Source organism: Cyrtonyx montezumae, unplaced genomic scaffold, assembly GCF_038088225.1.
Source record: "Cyrtonyx montezumae isolate F1298 unplaced genomic scaffold, pur_monq_1.0 scaffold_102, whole genome shotgun sequence".
Taxonomy (NCBI): Eukaryota; Metazoa; Chordata; class Aves; order Galliformes; family Odontophoridae; genus Cyrtonyx; species Cyrtonyx montezumae.
In genome coordinates this window covers 68,054-88,553 of record NW_027071829.1, presented here as the reverse complement: position 1 = coordinate 88,553, position 20,500 = coordinate 68,054, and the positions used below count along the sequence as shown (strand labels likewise).

Genomic DNA, 20,500 nt, shown 5'->3' with positions numbered 1-20,500 from the left:
GCGGGGGTATGGTTGGCCGTGCTCTGCGCCCCGGGGGTCAGAGCTGGGGCTGCTGGAGGGGACCCCCGGGAGGCTCCTCCCTCCCTCCCCCTCACGGTGACCCTATCGGTGCTAATGGGGCAGAGAGGAGGGATTAACCCTTTGGGGGCCGCCCGCGGTGCTGCCTCCCAGATGGCCCCAGCGGCTGCGGCTCACGTGAGGCAAAGGAATCCGGGGCTCTGGGGCAGCTCGGGGCGGGGGAGGCAATTTTGGGGGGAAACCTGAAGCCAAACATCAGCTCTGTGACGTGCCAGGTGCAGCCCCAGAGCTGCCCGGTTCTGTGGGGCAGATAAATGGGGCGGGTTGGAGCCACGGGAGTGCTGCAGGGCTGCGCTTCGTGAGGAGGGGGCAGGAAATCCTCAGCTGCACCGCCCCAGTGTGCACACAAACCCCAAAAGCGTGGGCTGAGCCCCATCTTTGTGCACTGCGCTGGTGAAGCAGCGTCCTGGCCCCACCAGGAAGGATCTTTGCCACTTGTTGTGTGTCCCCCCCCCCTCTCGACCCCCCAACCCCGTGCCGTGTCCGAGCGCTCGGAGCGTGCTTTGGAAAAGCCCGGCTCACGGAGGCATCTGCTTTCGTTTAGCTCCGTTAACGATCCTGCTTTTCTCCAGCACCTTCCGTCCCAGCGCCTTCCCCGGGCGCTTTTCCCTGCACTGTCCTTCCCAGAGAGAAGCACGTCCGTCCCTCACAGCCAGGAGGAGGAGGAGGAGGAGGAGGAGGAAGCGGGAGGCTGCGGCCCTCCTGCCCACGTGGGGTGGGAATGCAGCAGTGCTGCTGCAGGTGACGCTCAGCGCTGGGCCGTGGCCAAAGCACCAGCCCCAACGCTGGCTCACATCTCCCTTGTCCAAAATCAGCCGGATTGGCACCGGGAGCATCCCACCCCCAGCTCCGCTCCTGGCTCAGTCCCGCTGCTCCGTCCCATCCCGTTGGACACCGCTGTCCCATCCCTGGATGCATCCCACTGCCCCATCCCATCCCATTGGCCACCTCCATCTCACTCCTATCCACATCCCACTGCTCCATCCCATCCTGTTAGCCGCTGTCTTCCCACTCCTGGCCATTGTCCCACTGCCCCATCCCATCCCGTTGGCCACCACCTCCGCCCCGGCACAGGGCAGAGTCTGAAATTCCCCCTCCACGGCCTTTCCAGCTGCAAACACAGTTTTATTACCTGGAAGTTTGGCACCGGTGCCCCCCAAATGACGGCAGCGGGGCTGCTGCCCGCGGCCTCACCCTGCTCCCGGGGCTTTTCCCTGCCCCCTCTCCGTGCCCCTTTTCCCTATAACCCCTACATATGGGGATGCCTCTCCCGCAGCCCACTGAGCCCCAGCCCCACGGCCCCACTCGTGGTGCTGGGACCCTGCAGGCACGCTGCCTGGGCACGGGTCCTGCTCACATGGGGGGCACAGCCGTCCCCCCACCGCAGCCCCGGGGCACAGAGGGTGCCGTGGCTCAGCTCTCTCCCCGTCCCCTCCTCTCCTCCACGTGGACCGGATATTTTCAAGCAAAGAATCTTTCCTACGACGCGCTCCAGCTGCCAGGAATGTGCGTCTAGGAATGCCCAGGGCCCATCCAAGAACAACTTCCAGACGTGCGCTGAGTGACGGCACTGCCTCCGCCGCTGCTCCGCATCCCCCCCCCCCACCCATGCACTGTCAACACCGGCGGGGTGGGAGGGGGCACAGCCCCGGGTCGGGGATCCTCAGGGGGTCCTCACATCACCCGTGTTGGGGGTGGAAGGGATGGGACGCAGATCGTCCCCACGGCTCTGTGCGTCCCTGCGGGGTTTTGGTGCGCGGTGGCACCAACACTGGCACTGGTGGCACGCGGAGATTTGCTCCCTGCCCCGGGATGGACAGAGCTGGGGACACAGCTCTGGGGATGGGCTGAGTCAGAAAGGGGGAGGTGGGGAGGGGGGAGGGAGGGGGGGTCCATCCTGTCCGCGCCACACATGGCACGGTGCAGGTTTCGGAGCACACAGCAGCACCGCTGTGCAGCTCCAGGGCCCCCGGAGCTGCTGTGCGCAGGGAACGCGTCCCGGGCTCATTGCGATCCTGGCAACAGCTTCACCCAGGGATTCCTGCGTCCAGAGTCCGCAGCGCCTGGCGGAGCTGAGCTGCTCGGGGAAGAGACGCTCCGTCTGCTCGGCCGGAGCCGGCACAGCCCGGGCTGTTGTAAACACGGCCGAGTGCCTGCGGCAAACACTGCTGGGAGAGCACGGCTGTGCTCAGTGCACGTGGGGCTGCGGGGAGCACCCAGGTGGGGGAGCACCCAGGTTAGGGGAGGAACCAGGTGGGGGAGCACCCAGATGTGGGGAGGAACCAGGTGGGGGAGCACCCAGATGTGGGGAGGAACCAGGTGATGGGAGCACCCAGGTGGGGGAGCACCCAGATGTGGGGAGGAACCAGGTGATAGGAAGCACCCAGGTGTTGGGAGCACACAGGTGTGGGGAGCACTCAGGTGTGGGGAGCACACTGGTGTGGGGAGCACCCAGGTGTGGGGAGCACACAGGTGTGGGGAGCACCCAGATGGGAGGAGCACCCAGGTGAGGGGAACACTCAGGTGGGGGGGAGCACTCACTCAGGTGATGGGAGTACTCAGGTAAGGGGAGCACCCAGGTGAGATCACCCAAATGTGGGGAGCTTGAAGGTGGGGGGATCACCCAGATGAGGGGAGCACCCAGGTGGGGGGAGCACCCAGGTGGGGGGAGCACCCAGGTGGGGGGAGCATTGTACAGGGAAACAGCTCTGAGAAAGCCAAACTGCTTGAGTCTGCAGAGCCCCACAAAGGACTCCACACCCCTGTCCCCTCTGTCCCCTCTGTCTGCGTCTCTGCACTGCTTTGGTGCTGTCCCAGTGCGATGCGTGGGGACATCCTCACACTGTGCCAGGGGAGGCTCAGGTCGGGTATTAGGAGCAATCTCTTCACAGAGCGGTCAGACGGCCACACAGGGGGAATTTGGGGGGGGGGGGGGTGGGGAGGGGTCACATTCCCTGGAGGTGTTTGGGAACTGTGGAGATGGGGTACTTGGGGACGTGGTGGGGTGGAAGGGAGATGGGCCTGGGGGTCTCGGAGGTCAGTTCCAACTTCGATCTGGAGCTGCATGGGAGCATCCGTGCCCAGCTCAGTGCCGAGGTCAGCACCCCACGCCCTTGGATGCTGCTGTCCCCACCCCCGCCCCCCCGTTGCTCTGCATCATCCCACTCGGCAGCGGGGATGGGGTGAGCTCACAGAGCGGGCGTTTCGATGGAGCCCCTTCTCACATATCAGCATCCCTGCTGCTGCCCGTGGGATGAGCCATCCAGAGCCGCCATCCCGGTGTCTGTCTGCCTGCACCGGGACATGGAGCGGTCCCACAGCACCGTGATCACGACCGTGTCCCCTCAGCTCGGGAAATTCCTGCCCAGTCCCCCCCCCCTGGGGCCGCGCACATCCTGCGCTGACGTGTGCTTGGGAGTGATGGATGGGTGCGGCGCGGCCCAGCAGCTCCGCTCCTCGGGGCGCCCGGAGCTTTTCCGTGGAGGCCCCGGTGCAGTCTGCAGGTGTTTATGGGGAACAGATGGTGGCGGGGTGAGGGTTGACCCCTGGCTGCGCGGTGTGGGGGGCACAGGTCACCGTCACACCTCCTTGCGGGGTGTTGGTAATTGGGGTTGGGGTCTCTGTGTTGTGTAACACCGGGGTTGAGGGAGAGAGGACAGCGGGACCTGGCTCCGGCCCAACCCCAGACCCTGAAAAGGGAAGATATGGTCGGGAGGTGAGGAGTGAGGCCATCGTGCCGACGGTTGTGTGACTGCGGTGTAGGTTGTGGCCATGCTGAAGGTTATGTGGGTGTAGGTTGTAGCTGTGCTGATGGTTGTGTGGCCGTGGTGTAGGTTGTGGCCATGCTGATGGTTGTAGCCATGCTGATGGTTGTGTACCTGTGGTGTAGGTTGTAGTCATGCTGATGGTTGTAGCCATGCTGATGGTTGTTTAGCCATGCTGATGGTGGTCGTGGTGTAGGTTGTAGTTATGCCAGTGGGTGTGTGGCCGTGCTGATGGTTGTGTGGCTGTGGTGTAGGCTGTAGCCATGCTGATGGTTGTATACCTGTGGTGTAGGCTGTAGCCATGCCGATGGTTGTGTGGCTGTGCTGATGGTTGTGTGGTCATGGTGTAGGTTGTAGCCGTGCCAATGGTTGTGTGGCTGTACTGATGGTTGCACAGTGGCAATCCTACTGGCTGTTCTCACCCTGGACTCGTGACTGTGCGCAGACCCCAGACCCCCCCCCTCTCACCTTTCTTTGTCCTCCCTGCTCCAGGACATCCGCAACACGGTGGGCAACATCCCCATGGAGTGGTACCAGGACTTCCCCCACATCGGCTATGACCTGGAGGGCAAGAGGATCTACAAACCCATCCGCAACAAGGACGAGCTGGACAAGTTCCTGGAGAAGATGGAGAACCCTGACTACTGGTGAGTGTCATCGAGCCACGGGGTGGTTGGGTTGGTAGGAACCCCCATCTCCACCTCTGCCGTGGGCTGGGAGCCCCCCACCAGCTCAGGCTGCCCAGGACCACATCCTTGGGCACATCTCCAGGGAGCACGTCCCAGTGCTCCAGCTGGGGCCTCTCAGGGGCAGAGTGGAGTGGGGAGCACTTCCCTGCCCCGCTGGCCACGCTCTGTACAATGCACCCCAGGGTCCCCTTGGCCTTCTTGGCCACCAGGGCTTTCTTCTGGCTTGTGGTCAGCTTGTTGGCCACCGTTGGCCTTGTTGGCCATCAGGGCTCACTTCTGGCTCACGGTCAGCCTCTGGTCAACTGTTAGTCAACCGTTGGCCAACCGTTGATCAACCATTTGTCAACCATTGGCCACACAGTGCCCAATGGTTGGCCAACCGGGTCAACCAGGACCTCCAGGTCCTTCCCCGGAGATCTCCTTTCCAGAGCCTGACCTCTGCCTCACCTCCTGCAGGAGAACGGTCCAGGACAAGATGACGGGCGCAGACATAAAGCTGACAGACGAGCAGGTGGACCTGGTGCATCGGCTCCAGAAAGGGCAGTTTGGGGACGTGCACTTCAATCCCTACGAGGTGGGTCATGGCCTTCCCTGCGCTCCCAGGTGATGCGGAGTGGGGTCTGGTGGGGGCAGGGGCAGCACAGTGGCTCCGTGTGTCTCCGCAGCCGGCCATTGACTTCTTCACCCACGAGGTCATGATCCACCCGGTGACCAATCGCCCGGCGGACAAGCGGAGCTTCATCCCATCCCTCATTGAGAAGGAGAAGGTGAGAGTGGGTGCTCCGTGGGGCTGGGAGTGTGTATCTGAGCATTCTGCAGCATTCCAGTCACAGCCGTACCCATCCCCTCCCTGCCCGAGTCCACCCACACCCACCACCATCCCCATAGCAGCAGCTCCTGCACACCCCATGCCAAAGCCCCCCCCAGTCCTTTGTGGCCCCACGCATCTTGGGGGCAGAGCCACACTCAGGGCGTCACTTCCCATCCCCACATCCCGTATCTTCCCCATATGCACTGTGTTTTGGCAGCCCCGGGGCTGACCTGTCCCCCTCCCGCAGGTCTCCAAGCTGGTCCACGCCATCAAGATGGGCTGGATCAAACCCCGCAAGCCCAAGGAGGACACCCCGACGTACTACGACCTCTGGGCCCACGAGGACCCCAACTCCATCCTGGGCCGCCACAAGATGCACGTCCCAGCCCCCAAGATGAAGCTGCCGGGGCACGAGGAGTCCTACAACCCTCCGCCCGAGTACCTGCTCAGCGAGGAGGAGGTAGAGGGTCCGGCTGCGGGCAGGAAACCACCCGAGCTCCATCCCGCCCCGCTGACCCCATTCCTCCCCTGCAGAAGTTGGCATGGGAGCAGCAGGAGCCGGCCGAGCGACGGCTGAACTTCGTGCCGCAGCAGTACCGCTGCCTGCGCGCCGTGCCGGCGTACCCCCGCTTCATCCAGGAGCGCTTCGAGCGCTGCCTCGACCTCTATCTCTGCCCACGGCAGAGGAAGATGAGGGTGAGAGCCTCCCCGGCCCCAAAACCCCAACCCGTGTGTCCTGGGGATGTACAGAGTGGGCAGTGCTCGCCCTGGTGCGTGCCCCCGTCCCCGGTGCGCCGTGTGCCGGATGACAGTGGTGCACACAGAGCTGTGATGGAGCTCTGGGCCGTGTCCCACTCCCTTCCTCTCGCAGGTGAACGTAGATCCCGAGGATCTGATCCCGAAGCTGCCGAAGCCGCGGGACCTGCAGCCCTTCCCCACCACGCAGGCTCTGGTAAGCGGCAGTGCGGAGCGGTGGGTGCGCAGTGCCGTGCTTTGGGTGCCGCAGAGCCGGGGGGGAGGGAGTGGGGGTGGTCTCTGCATACCCTCACCCTCCTCCTTTTCCCCTTCCTCCCCCAGGTGTACCGCGGGCACAGCAGCCTGGTGCGCTGCATCAGCGTCTCCCCCAGCGGGCAGTGGTTGGCATCAGGTACGGCCCCGCGCCGTGCACCGCGGCGTCACCGAACACTTCAGCGCTGCTGGAGCTGCTCGGGAGCATTGCTGTGCGCCAGCTCGGGGCTCTGCACATGTCAGAGCTGTGGTGGGGGGGAGGAGGACGGGGGAGAGCCCGGGCGCAGAGCCACAGCACCGCGTCCCCAAGCCGCTCGCGGCTCCGTGGGTTTTTCCAGGACCCCACCCAGGAGTCTGCATCCCAACAGCGGAGAAAGTGAGCGCGGCGCAGCCCCGGAGGCTGCAGATTGAGAGCAGATGGCAGTTAACAGCCCACTAAGGCACATGTGCTTTTTATAGCGCGCGGCGCTTCCCGGCTGCCAGCTCCCGGTGGCCGCGGCGGCGGCCGGTTGCACAACGCGGCATTCCTGGCCCCGGCTTGGGAACGCGGCTGAGCTCAGGCGGTAAAAATAACCCCTGAGCTGTGGGGACACGGCGCGTGCCACCGCTACCTGCACCCACGGGCCGCATCCTGCAGCGAGCCACGCCGCTGCGTGCCGTGCTGAGCCGCGCCGAGCCGTGCCGCGCTGAGCCGGGCGTGCTGCCAGCACGGCAGCTGTGCCGGGAGCCGACCACGGGCAGAGCTGCGGGGTGGGGGCTGTTCTTTTTGCTGCAGCCCCCGCTCACGTCTCGCCTTCGTGGTGCTGTGGCATCTCGTGGCGCCCCACATTGGTGCTGAGCCGCGGCCGTACCAGCGCTGAGACCGCATGGAGTCCTGGGCCGGACCCGGTGGTTGGGCTCCATGGCCTCAGTGGTCTTCTCCAATGCCAGCAGTCCCACGATTCCAAGAGTGGGGGGATGGAGGGGGGGGGGTCAGTGGTTGGACTCGATGATCTCAGTGGTCTTCACCAACCTTGGTGACTCCTTTGAGTGGGGGGATGGAGGGGGGGGGGGGGGAGATGGTTGGACTCGATGATCTCAGTGGTCTTCACCAACCTTGGTGACTCCTTTGAGTGGGGGGATGGAGGGGGTGGGTCATTGGTTGGACTCGACGATCTCAGTGGTCTTATCCAACCCTGACTCTTCCACTGATTCTGTGAGTGGGGGGATGGTGGAGATGGGTGGACAGTTGGAGTCGATGATCTTAGTGGTCTTTTCCAAACTTAATGACTCTCTGAGTGGAGAGATGGCGGGGATGGGTTGATGGTTGGACTCGATGCTCTTAGTGGTCTTTTCCAACCCTGACACTTCCTTGAGTCACTTGAGTGGGAGTTGGTGGGAAAGGGTCAATGTTTGGACTCAGCGATCTTCAGCTCTCTTGAGTGGGGAGATGGTGGGGATGGGCAGACTCAGTAATCTTAGTGGTCTTCTCCAACCTCAACGATTCTCTGAGTGGGGATGGGTTGATGGTTGGACTTGATGGTCTTGGCAGTCTTTTCCAACCTTAACGATTGCACGTCTCCGTGACACGCCGCGTGCTTTCTGCAGGCTCCGACGACGGCACGGTGCGCTTCTGGGAGGTGTGCACGGCGCGCTGCATGAAGACCCTGCCCGTGGGAGGTGTGGTGAAGAGCATTGCCTGGAACCCCAACCCCACCGTCTGCCTGGTGGCCGTCTGCGTGTGAGTGTCCCCGTGCGCTGCCCTGCACCCTCCTGACCCACCGGGAGCTGCCCGTGGTGGTTGGATGTGGTGACCTTGGGGATGTTTTCCAACTTCAGTGGTTGGATGATTCTATGAGTGGGCATGGGTGGCATGGGGATCATCTCCAGCCGTAGTGACTCCATGATTTCGTGTCTCTGAATTTCCTCTCCTGGAGCATTTTATCCTCCGTGGAGATCCTAGGGACTCACCTCCAGCAGCAGGGCCTCTGGTCTCGAGCTCTCATCCCTTTTCTGGCTACAGAAGGCTTGCCCCATCCCACCCATCCCCACGCCATCACCACTCAGAGCTTGCAGAAGGGTTTCCCCCCACCAGCAGTGCGCTGAGCCCTTCCCTCCCCAATCCCACACCGCAGGGAGCAGTCGGTGCTGCTGGTGAACCCGTGCCTTGGGGACAAGCTGCTCTATGGGGCCACCGACCAGGTGCTGGAGTCCTACGTGCCACCTGAGGAGGAGCGTGTGCAGCCTGTCCAGTGGGTCACAGCCACCAGCGAGGAGCACGGCAGGGGCATCCGCCTGACGGTGCAGCACAGCAAGGTGGGGACAGAGAGGTCCTGGGGGATGGTGTGGGGCAGCCCCATTGATGGGCCTGGGGAGGGGGCCTTTGTGGGTCAGTGAGGGTCAACATGGCCAAGTGCATGGTGTTGGGTTGGGGCAAGGCATTGGCTTGCGTCCCTTCCAACCCAACCCATTCTGTAATGCTATGATCTTTAAGGACCCTTCCAACTCAACCATTGTGTGGTTCTATGATCTTTTAAGGACCCTCCGAACCCAATGATTCCATGGCTCTATGATCTTTAAGGACCCTTCCAACCCAACCATTGTGTGGTTCTATGATCTTCAAGGACCCTTCCAACCCAACCATTGTGTGGTTCTGTGATCTTTAAGGACCCTCCCAATCCAACCATCCCATGGCTCCACGATCTTTAAGGACCCTTCCAGCCCAACCCATTCTGTAGTTTTATGATCTTTAAGGACTACTCCAACCCAACCCAACCATCCCATAACTCTGTGATCTTTACGATCCTCCCCAACCCATTCCATGATTCTGTGATCTTTAAGGACCCTTCCAGCCCTCCCTTTCTATCACTCCACGGGTCTGACCCACGACCATCCCCCTCCGTTCCCCGCAGGCCCTGAAGCAGGTGACCTGGCACGGGAAGGGCGATTACTTTGCCACCGTCGTGGCCGACAACAGCAACATGCAAGTGCTGATCCACCAGACCAGCAAGCGCTGGAGCCAGAACCCCTTCCGCAAGAGCAAGGGGATGGTGCAGTGCGTCCTCTTCCACCCCATCCGGCCCTACTTCTTCGTGGCCACGCAGCGCTACGTCCGCGTCTACAACCTCCTCAAGCAGGAGCTCACCAAGAAGCTGATGGCCAACTGCAAGTGGGTGTCCAGCATGGCCATCCACCCCGCAGGTACGGGCGGCGGTGCCGGGACGGAGCACCCCACGGTGCCGATGGAGGCGTGCGGGGTTCACCCGCTGATGGATGTCCCATTCCCTCCCCCAGGTGACAACGTCATCTGCGGCAGCTACGACAGCAAGCTGGCCTGGTTCGACCTGGACCTCTCCACCCGACCCTACCAGCTGCTGCGGTGAGCCCCGATCCCCCCCAGGACCACCCCCATCCTTCCCTGCCTGTGCCACAGAGCTCGGGGGACCATCATTTTCTAAAGCACTGCCCTCTGGAGTCAGCTTTATTGGAGGTGCTCCAAACACACATGGGGTGGAAGCTGAATGTCCTATCAGTGAGAGTCGCTGGTTTCAGCGCTGCCTCTCACAGTCCGGGTCCTACACACACCCCACTGAGCTGCAGTGAGGGCAGGCACCCCGTCCCAGCTCCCAATGAATCCATACATCTATGGTAGTGCTAGTCACAAAGCGATGCACTCCAGCATCTTTCAGTTGTCCCAGAATGAAGTTCTTGTACAAAGAGCCCGAGTGACAATACAGCTTCACCCGAGGTTCATAGGTTCATAAGGTTGGAAAGGACCTACAAGATCATCTAGTCCAACCATCCTCCTATCACTATCCCTACCCAACTCCTAAATCAAATCCCTTAGGTGGGGGTTTCCCGTAGCAAAGCGGTGATTACCTTCACGTGCTTTCATACTCCGGCCCGGTCCCTGGTTTTAGAAGCAACAAACAAGAACTCAGAAAAATAAATGATCAAAGTGCACCCCGAATAACCCCAAAATCGGTGCTTTAGGAGCAGCTCAGGTGCAAGTAGGCAGAGGCGTGGGTCGTAGTGCCGAGGTCAGAGGATTTTGGGGGAAGGGGCTGTGTAGGGGGGCCGTGTTTGTGTTGTGGATGCCCTTCGTTGGAAGTCTTTGTATGGGGTTGGACCTTTGAGCGGCTTGGAGCTGATGAGCCCCATGGTGGGGGTGGAATGGATGACCACTAAGGGTGCTCCAACCCAACCATGCTGTGGTTCTGTGATCTGCAAGGATCCTCCCAACTCACCCAACCCAACCCAACTCAACCATCCCATGGCTCTATGACCTTTCCAGACCCTTCCAACCCAACCGTCCCATGGCTCTCTGACCTTTCAGGACCCTTCCAACCCAACCACCCCATGGCTGTCTGACCTTTCCAGACCCTTCCAACCCAACCATCCCATGGCTCTGTGACCTTTCAGGACCCTTCCAACCTAACCATCCCATGGCTCTCTGACCTTTCCAGACCCTTCTAACACAACCATCCCATGGCTCTGTGACCTTTCAGGACCCTTCCAACCCAACCATCCCATGGCTGTCTGACCTTTCAGGACCCTTCCAACCCATCTGTCCCATGGCTGTCTGACCTTTCAGGACCCTTCCAACCTAACCATCCTATGGCTCTCTGACCTTTCCAGACCTTTCCAACCCAACCATCCCATGGCTGTCTGACCTTTCAGGACCCTTCCAACCCAACCATCCCATGGCTCTGTGACCTTTCAGGACCCTTCCCACCCAACCACCCCACGATTCCATGACTTTACGATCCCCCTTTGCAGGCACCACAGGAAGGCACTGAGGAGCGTGGCCTTCCACAAGCACTACCCGCTCTTCGCCTCGGGCTCGGACGACGGGACCGTCATCGTGTGCCATGGCATGGTCTACAAGTACGTGGGAGTTGGGCCGGGGAGGGTTGGATGTCTTCCCGTGGGCCTGGGGGGGGGCAGCAGAGGGTTGGTTGTAGAGCATGGGGTGCAGAGCATCGATGCGCTGACCCCACGGGTGGATCCGGAGCCCCACACTGACCCACCTCCCCACACAGCGACCTGCTGCAGAACCCGCTGCTGGTGCCGGTGAAGGTGCTGAAGGGCCACGCGCTGACCCTGGACCTGGGCGTCCTCGACGTCGTCTTCCACCCCACGCAGCCGTGGGTCTTCTCCTCCGGTGCCGACGGCACCGTCCGACTCTACACGTAGCTGCTGCCCAACACCGGCACCCCAACAACACCGGCACCCCAACGAATACGAGCCGGGAACATCTCTGCTCCGACCCACGGACTCTGGACCCTTCCTCATCTCTCATTAAACTTATTTTTGGGTACAGAGCTGCGTCCCCGTGTCCTCCACCTCCAGCTCAGCACTGAGGAGCGCCCCAAGTCCCGCGCATGGCGTGCTCCAGCCTTCCCTGGAGGGTCTGTGGGGTTTCTTCATCCCCTCCTGCCCCACAGCCCCCACCCCATGGCCAGGAGACCCATGGCCTGGAGCAGAACGCATAGGACCAGCACTGCTGCAGCCACCCGGGGGCCGTGCCCATCATGCCCCATAGGGACACACATAGGGGTAACACTGGGACCGTCCCATAGCACACCCACAGACACCCCCCCCCCCCCACAGGAACCCAGAGGTGGGACACAGCCCCCCAACCTGCCGGCTTTCTCCCCCCTCCCCCCCAGCCCCATGTGCTGACCCCGCAGTCCCGCAGCCCCACGGTGAGCTCATCCCGTCCCGCCGTGAGCTCAGCGTTGGCCGTGGGCCAGGATCCGGGAAACCGAACGGGAACTCCCCCGACCCACAGCGACCGCGCGGCCCCACAGGACCCCACCGCCGGACCCACATCGGTGGGGTCCCTTCCCTGCACAGCCCGAACCCCGTGAGGGGACCCCAAAAGTAGTGCTCCTGTTGCAGCCGGAGCTGAGCAATGGGGCGGGGGTGGGGTGTGAGCAGTAGCATAAGGCCGGGACACACCTCCCCCCACCCAAGGTTGATGGGGGAAGTGGGGTGGGGGGCAGCTTGGGTCCTCACGCAGTCACCCCCACAATCTCTGCTGAACAGAGGGGGCCGTCTGGGGGTATTTTGTCACCAGGAGTGGTTAGGGCTGTGGGACACTGCTGCAGGGAGGGAAACAGCAGCCACCCCCCCCTCCCCCACCCCCCATCCCACACCCAGAGCGATGCCAACCAACACCTGAGCTGTGCCAGGCCCCGAGGGCTGAGGATCAGCCCCACGCAGCTCCCGACCCCCACCCCCACCCGGCTCCTGACCCCCAACCCCACCCACAGCGCAGACCCCGACCAACTGCTGCCCCACTGCGTCCGCCTGCGTTCACTCTGGACCCCACTGACAGCAGCGTGGACACAGCACGAGGAACTGGGGATGCCCCCCCCCCCACCCAAAGCCCCCCCCACCTCCCCACCCTCATTAACACCCCCTCCCCCCCTAACAGCCCCCCCCCCCCCTTTGTCTGCAGCCCTCACCCCACACCACCTCCCACCAGGAGCAAAGAGCTTTATTACTGAAAAATAAGTTTATGTACAGGAGAGCTGGGGGGACGCTCACATTCCTGGGACCCCGCAGGGTCCCCCCGGGACCCCCACCCACCGCACGGGGAGAAGCGGAGGGGTCCGTTCGCCTGCTGTGCCCACCCCGGGGTGGGGGGGCTCCCGTGGCTCGGGGGAGGGGGGGAGCAGAGGAAGACGATGGCGCTGCGGAGCGGTGCCCGTGGGAGGGGCGCGTGGCGTTGGCCGTGGGGGGAGGGGCGCCCCATAGCGCTGCGTGGGGTCAGAGGATGCGGACGAGGCGGCCCAGGGTCTCTGCCACCTTCATGCGGACGGCGGGGACCGGGTCCTTCAGGAGGAGGTTGAGGGCTGCGGGGAGCAGAGCACGGGAGGGGAGAAGATTGGGGTTAGGTTTGGGGGGCACGGCCAAGCACCCCCAGACCCAGAATGGGACCTGGCTGCTGCCCACCACCCCTCTCCCCCAGGCTCCATTCCCACCGTCACACACCTCGGGAGGGGTCACAGGGATCCCAAATCCCCTCTGGGGATCCCAGATCCACTTTGGGAACACAATATCCCCTTGGGGGACCCCAAATCCACTTTGGGAACACAATATCCCCTTGGGGGACCCCAAATCCACTTTGGGGATGCCCAAATCCACTTTGGGAACACAATATCCCCTTGGGGGACCCCAAATCCACTTTGGGGATGCCCAAATACTCTTGGCGATCCCAAATCCATTTTGGGGACCTCAGATCCCCTTGGGGACCCCAGATCCACTTTGGGAACACCATATCCCTCTGGGGACTCCAAATCAGCTTTGAAGACCCCAAATCCACATCAGGGACCCAAAACCCCTCTGGGGACACCAAATCCACTTTGAGTACTGCAAGACCTCCTGGGAACCCCAACTCCACTTTGAGAACCCTATATCTCCTTGGGGACCCCAAATTCCCTTTGGGAACCCCAAATCCACTTTGGGGACCCCAGATGTCCCTGTGGACCCCAAATCCACTCTGGGGACCCCCAAATACTTTTGGTGACTCCAAATTCACTTTGGGGATGCCACGTCCCCCAAGGACCCCAAATTCCTTTTAGGAACCCCAAATCCAGTTTAGGGACTTCAATCCCCCTGTGGACCCCAAATCCACTCTGAGAACTCTATATCCGCTTGAGGACCCTAAATTCTCTTCAGAGATCCCAAATCCCCCTTGGGAACCCCAAAACCACTTTGAGGACTCCAACCTCCCCTCCTCAGAAACCCCAAATCCACTTTGAAGACCCCATATCCCCTTGGGAACCCTAAATCTAAACGGGGACCCCTAAAACCCCTTTGGGGACTCCATATCCCCCTTGGTGACCCCCCCAGGATCCCCAGCACCGGGGAACGCCCCATCGGGGGGAAGAAGTGGGGGAGGGGTCCGCGTGCTGTGTCCCACAGCCGCCCTTCCCCTGCCAGCGCCGGGAGCCGTCCGTCCTTCCGAGCGGTGAAACCCCATCACATTTTACCATCCCATTTTTCCAGGAGCTGTTTACCCGCAGCACAGGAGAGCACTCCCCCTCCCCCCCCCCTCCCCTCCCTCTCCCCCCTCCCCCCTCCAGCTCCCCCTGATTTATGCCACATCCCCCTCCTGCGCTCCTCATCCTCCGCCCCGGGGGTGCCCCCCCGGCCCCTCCCGCCGCTCCCCCCATTACTCACACCCGGATTATCTTTCACTGTTGCTAACAGACAGCCCTCTTTCTTCTGGACGGAGGCTCAGGGAGCCAACGGAAAGATAGTTTTTCCTTTTTTAGTGTTTTTTAAGCTCTCTTGGAACGATCCGAAAGTTTCCGTGCATTACTCTATACTATGAGGTCACCAGTGACAAGGAAAAAATCCCTGAAATCCAGGAAAATTACTTAACTCTGCTCCAAAATGCCACCGGCTTCAGTCGGGCTTTTTTACGAGCCCTACGCCGGGAGCGGAGCGCTGCCCCATAACCGGGAGCGCCGCGCAACGCAACGCCGCCAACCGCATCGCGGTGCGGCCACGGGTGCTCCCGGTGCTCAGCGGCGACGCCGGAAATGACCTCCAAAGCCCCCGAGCCCAATGGTCAGCTCATCCCCATCGCGTCCACCGTAGGGTCGCTGAGGTTGGAAGGGATCCCCAGGATCCCCAACTCCAACCCCAACCCACCCCATCAGGACCCTAATTAGACTCATTAAGACTCCAAGAGACATCCACAGTCATCCAGTCCAACTCCAACCCACCCCACCATGACCCTAATTACTCACAGAGTCATTAAGGTATGAAGAGATCTCCAGGATCCCCAACTCCAACCCCAACCCACCCCACCATGACCCTAATTAGACTCATAGAGTCATTAAGACTCCAAGAGACCTCCACAGTCATCCAGTCCAACTCCAACCCACCCCACCATGACCCTAATTACTCACAGAGTCATTAAGGTATGAAGAGATCTCCAGGATCCCCAACTCCAACCCCAACCCACCCCACCATGACCCTAATTAGACTCATAGAGTCATTAAGACTCCAAGAGACCTCCACAGTCATCCAGTCCAACTCCGACCCACCCCACCATGACCTTAATTACTCACAGAGTCATTAAGGTATGAAGAGATCTCCAGGATCCCCAACTCCAACCCCAGTCCTCCCCACCATGACCCTAATTAGACTCATAGAGTCATTAAGACTCCAAGAGACCTCCACAGTCATCCAGTCCAACTCCAACCCATCCCACCATGACCCTAATTAGACTCATAGAGTCATTAAGACTCTTAAGAGACCACCATGGTCATCCAGTCCAACTCCAACCCACCCCACCATGACCCCAGTTAGACTCATAGAGTCATTAAGGTATGAAGAGATCTCCAGGATCCCCAACTCCAACCCCCAATCCACCCCAACATGACCCTAATTACTCATAGAGTCATTAAGGTATGAAGAGATCTCCAGGATCCCCAACTCCAACCCCCAATCCACCCCAACATGACCCTAATTAGTCATAGAGTCATTAAGGTATGAGGAGATCTCCAGGATCCCCAACCCCATCCCACCTACAGAACCATACAATCAAAGAGGTCTTTTCCAACCTTAAGAATTGCATGATTCTGTGGTGGGGGTGTGTTGGGATTGGACTTGATGATCTTGGAGGTTTTCTCTGACCCGAATGATTGAAGATCATCAAGTCCAATTGTCGACCCACGCCCACCACTCCCTTTACACCGTATCCCTAAATAGAACCACGGAGTCGTTAAGGTTGGAAGACACCTCCAGGATCCTCAACCCCAACCCATCCCCTCCATGACCCTAGACAGAACCATAGGGTCATTTAGGTTGGAATACACCTCCAAGGTCATCCAGTCCAACCCCAACCCACCCCACTGCGACCCTAAATAGACCCACAGAGTCCTTCAGGTTGAAAGAGACCTCCACGATCACCAAGCCCACCCCCAATCTCCACCATGACCCTACACAGACCCATAGAGTCATTCAGGTTGGAGAAGACCTCCAAGGTCACCCAGTCCAACCCCATCATGCCCCCAAGTGCCACATCCCCACAGTTTTTGAGCGCTCCCAAGGATGGTGACCCCACCGTTCCACCTGACCCCGGACAAGTGCCTGAACACTCTTTCTGGGAACGAATTGTTCCTAATCTCCAACCTGACCCTCCCCTGGTGCAATTTAAGGCCATTCCCTCCTGTCCCATTGGTGTCACGTGGGAGCAGAGGCCAACCCTCCCCCACACCACAACATCCCTTCAGGAGTGGTAGGGAGCGATGAGCTCTCCCCTGAGCCCCCTCTGCTCCAGACCGACCCACCCCACACCCACAACTGCTCCCCACAGCGCTGTGCCCCAGACCCTTCCCCCTTTTCTGCCCCCAGGACACTCTCAGCACCTCCATGTCCCTCTCATGGTGAGGAAAGACTGCGGGGTCACTGGGTGGGCACAGCGTGGGGTCTCCCTGCGGTACTCACCCGAGATGAGCTGCTCAAGGTCCACCTGGTGGCAGTGGTCCTCCCCCACGTGCAGCACGAGGAAGCCTGGGGAGGAAGGTCAGGGTCAGGGCTCCATGGGACCCCAATGGGACCCCCCAGAGCTGACGGAGGGCTGAGCTGTGGGTCACAGAGAGCGATCCCAGAGAGGTCACGTGGGGACGTGGGTCAGTGCCGTGCACCAGGGATGTCCGACCCACAGTGCTGAGGACATCATTTAATTCAGCCCCACAACTGTGAACATTATCCAGTGATTCTTAGCGATGGTTTTCACGAGCTGGTTGCACAAACGATAGCTGCTCCAAAAGTAATGCCTCCTATTTTGTTACGGTGGCCATGATCTCAGAAGTGAGTGGTGGTGGGACGACAGGAGAGGCTGAACCCACCCCCCATCAACGATGTCCCTACATGGAATCACGGAATCATTAAGGTTGGAAGAGACCTCCCAACCCATCCGCACTAAGCCACATCCCCACGTTCCACATCTCCACTGTTTTGGAAGACCCCCGGGGATGGGGACCCCATCACCCCCCTGCGCCAACGACCTCTCTTTCCAAGAAGAAATGGTTCCTCATACGGCGCTACGCTTAATTCCTAAGGAAACAGTGTCAGTTTTCAAAGATCACAATTTGAAAAGCCATGAATTATATCACAGACGCACGTTGCCAAGTCCGATGTGCATCAAGGAATGTTTCATAAAGACCAAGAAGAGGAACCAAAAAAAAAATCTGTCTCTGCAAACAGAATCTGTATAAAGTTACAGTTCAGACGGACTCTGCCACAAAAGATCATCCTGTGGTGGCAAAACTGATGGCAAAAATCAATCTGAACCATTTGCCGATGGTGAATTGTTGATCGACGAATGGAAAACATGGCAGATACCATCTCTCCCAGTTCAGATTTCCCTGAAATCAGTTTTCCTCAGCAGACTGCGTCGAGATGGACTGAAGGAACAGGAAAATCTACTGAGAGAAATGTGGAGAGCAAATCTGCTCCTTTCTCATCAATGGATGGAAGAGCCAACGGGACCGATACGGCTCAACTCGCTGTTCTCAGAGGAACTGGGAACAAATGTAAGGTAAAGAAATAAATGGATTCTTTGGGGTCATTAAGAGAGACCATCTCCTGGTTTGGAGGGCGTACATTTCTGAAGAACTGTTCTTAAGGGGAAGGCAAAGGATGAGGACAAGCAGAGCAAAAATCTCTAATGAACACCTCCTGGGGAAGTGTGAACACTGCCATCGAACCAGAGCAGTGCGTTAGTTTCTCAAAAATAAAGCCAAATATTCCTCTGGTTTTATGGCTTTCAGAAAAAAAAACAAGTTCTGTTGCTTATATAAGTTAACTGTACCATGTATTTTATGTGTGGCCCAGGACAACTCCTCTTCACTCAGTGTGGGTGAGTGACGGTGAGCCAGAAGGTTGGACCCCATGAGATAGAGGATGGAACCATGGGATGGTTGGGTTGGAAAGGTCCTTAAAGGTCACAGGGCCATAAAATGATTGGGTTGGAAAGGTCCTTAAAGGTCATAAGGCCATAAAATGGTTGGGTTGGAGGGGTCCTTGAAGATGATACAACCATGAGATGGTCGGGTTGGAATGGTGCTCTCACCAGCACCTCTGCAGCGCCGCTAATTCACTGCTATGAACCAGTGCAGGGCAGCCAGCTCTGCAGAACACAGCCCAACTCTGCACTGCCTTTATTACAACAGGGCAAGCTGCTCAGGGTCAGTGCAGCCCCCGGGGTGCTGCAGTATGGGACATGGGCAGGATGTGATCCTCCCCTAATGTGCAGTGCCCGCATGGAGCATCCAACGCCCTCCCAGGACCCCACGGGACCACAGGAGCGACGGCACGGAGCAGGCACAGCCTTACCGATGAACATGGGCGCAGCCGCTCGGATGTCCACCCACGTGCTCTTGAAGTAGAAGAGGTTGGTCAGAACCAGACGGTTCAGCATCTCTGGGTAGCTCTGCATCTGCAGGATGCAACCACAGAACCAGAGCTGTAAGGGCTGGAAGAGACCTCTGGAGATCTCCCAGTTCAATCCTCCGATGGTGGCCCTGCTGGCCACCAGGGCTCGCTGCTGGCTCATAGTCAACTGTTGGTTAACTGTTATTCAACCATTGGTCAACTGCTGGTTAACCATTCCATTGTTGGTCAACTGTTGATCAATGGTTGTCATTTGTTGGTCAACTGTTGGTTGGAACAATAGCCAACCATTTTCCAGAACTCCAGTTCAACTGTTGGTCAACCATTCAACCGCTAGGTCAAGTGTTGGTCAGTCGTTCAACTAGTTGTCAACTGTTGGTCAACTATTGGTCAATGGTTGGGTCAACCTCTGGTCAACCACTGCTGAACCATTCAACCACTGGTCAACTGTTTGTCAACTGCTGGTCAACCACTGGTCAATCACTAACCAACCATTCAACTGTTGGTCAAACAACAGTCAACCATTGGTCAACCACTGGCCAACCACTCAACCCTTGGTCAACTATCGGTCAACTGTTGGTCAAACCCTGTTCAGCCATTGGTCAATCATCGTCCAACTGTTTAACCGTCGGTCAACTGTGGTTAACAATTGGTCAATCCCTGGTCAATGGTTTCTCAGCTGGTTTTCACCCACTGTCCACCCGTTCACCAGCTGGGCAGCGCTCACCAGGTGCTTGCAGACGTTGTTCATGAACTCTCCGTAGTGCAGGCTCCGGTCCTCCCGCAGGTGATTCAGAAACATGTCACACAGCCCCTCACAGCCCATGTTGGGGCCACACATGCGCAGAGCGAACTTGCAGGCCTGCGGCGCACACACAGGGGGAGGCTGCAGCACGCTGGGGGGCTCCACGCACCTCCACATCCCTGGGTGGGTGCCCCCCCGTGCCATGCGCTCACCTTGACGACCTCGGGTTTGGGGTCCTGGAGGTGCAGCAGCAGCGTCACCAGCCCGTTGAGGATCTGCTCGAAGAACGCCTCGCAGTCGTCCTCGCTGAATTTGGTCAGGTTGCCGAAGAGCACGATGGATGAGCGGCGGAGGTCGGGCTGCTCCTGCAGGCGGGGACAAGCCGGGGCTCAGGGGTCACCGTTGTACCCAAATTTCAACCCACTGTCAGCCCCATCCCCTGATCAAGAGCCCCACAGCAGGGAGGGGACAAATGGGGGGCGGTGGGGACAACGTCTCTGTGCTGCGTTCTCCTCCATCCACTAAAGGGAGCTCAGTAATGCCCGCCCTACGCACAGAGCCCTGCCCGGACCCTGCAGCCCAGCGGGACTCCAGGCCCAGTGGGCTCTGCCATCCTGTTCCCTTACACTGTCGAAGAAGGGCCGGATCCTGATGGCGATGTGTAGGAGCATGGCCTGCACGTCCCTCTCCTCCAGGTGCTCCAGGAGCTTGGACAGACTGGTCATGGCCTCCAGTGCCACTAGGTTGTTGGGGTCGTCTCTATCATCCATGCCATTGACCATGGACGCCAGCAGCTTGGCCCCATGCTTCCGCACCTGCGAGGGAAGTGATGAGAGCTGGAATTAATAACAAAATTATAACACAAACCTGCGGAGCCCCCTACACGGTGGGGATGCGCAGGAATCTTAGAATCACCCAGGTTGGAAGACCTCCAAGATCATCCAGCCCAACTGTAGAGGAGAAGGAGGAGACCCACAGCCCCACGGCCCCCAGGAGCTCTGAC

At 59.7% G+C, this 20,500-nt stretch overlaps 2 protein-coding genes across 4 annotated transcripts in view; one reads left to right on the top strand and one right to left on the bottom strand.

The window, feature by feature from the left end:
- BOP1 (BOP1 ribosomal biogenesis factor) overlaps positions 1–11,546 on the top strand; it is a 50,172-nt gene extending 38,626 nt beyond the window's left edge. Inside the window, exons 4-16 of the mRNA XM_065729135.1 lie at positions 4,335–4,489; positions 4,988–5,105; positions 5,197–5,298; positions 5,590–5,802; positions 5,877–6,038; positions 6,214–6,294; positions 6,420–6,489; positions 7,938–8,070; positions 8,465–8,645; positions 9,242–9,530; positions 9,624–9,708; positions 11,109–11,216; positions 11,372–11,546. Of these exons, the coding sequence (XP_065585207.1) occupies positions 4,335–4,489; positions 4,988–5,105; positions 5,197–5,298; positions 5,590–5,802; positions 5,877–6,038; positions 6,214–6,294; positions 6,420–6,489; positions 7,938–8,070; positions 8,465–8,645; positions 9,242–9,530; positions 9,624–9,708; positions 11,109–11,216; positions 11,372–11,525 (1,851 nt within the window). The 3' untranslated portion in view covers positions 11,526–11,546. The remainder of the gene's footprint in view (positions 1–4,334; positions 4,490–4,987; positions 5,106–5,196; positions 5,299–5,589; positions 5,803–5,876; positions 6,039–6,213; positions 6,295–6,419; positions 6,490–7,937; positions 8,071–8,464; positions 8,646–9,241; positions 9,531–9,623; positions 9,709–11,108; positions 11,217–11,371) is intronic.
- A 1,269-nt stretch (positions 11,547–12,815) lies between these two features.
- The window catches only part of MROH1 (maestro heat like repeat family member 1), a 59,468-nt gene continuing 51,783 nt past the window's right edge, over positions 12,816–20,500 (bottom strand). For all 3 annotated transcript variants that reach the window (XM_065729132.1, XM_065729134.1, XM_065729133.1), the window contains 6 exons: positions 20,124–20,312; positions 19,710–19,862; positions 19,480–19,614; positions 18,696–18,798; positions 16,803–16,868; positions 12,816–13,192 (listed from right to left, as the gene is read on the bottom strand). In XM_065729132.1, the coding sequence (XP_065585204.1) occupies positions 13,107–13,192; positions 16,803–16,868; positions 18,696–18,798; positions 19,480–19,614; positions 19,710–19,862; positions 20,124–20,312 (732 nt within the window). In that variant the 3' untranslated portion in view covers positions 12,816–13,106. The remainder of the gene's footprint in view (positions 13,193–16,802; positions 16,869–18,695; positions 18,799–19,479; positions 19,615–19,709; positions 19,863–20,123; positions 20,313–20,500) is intronic.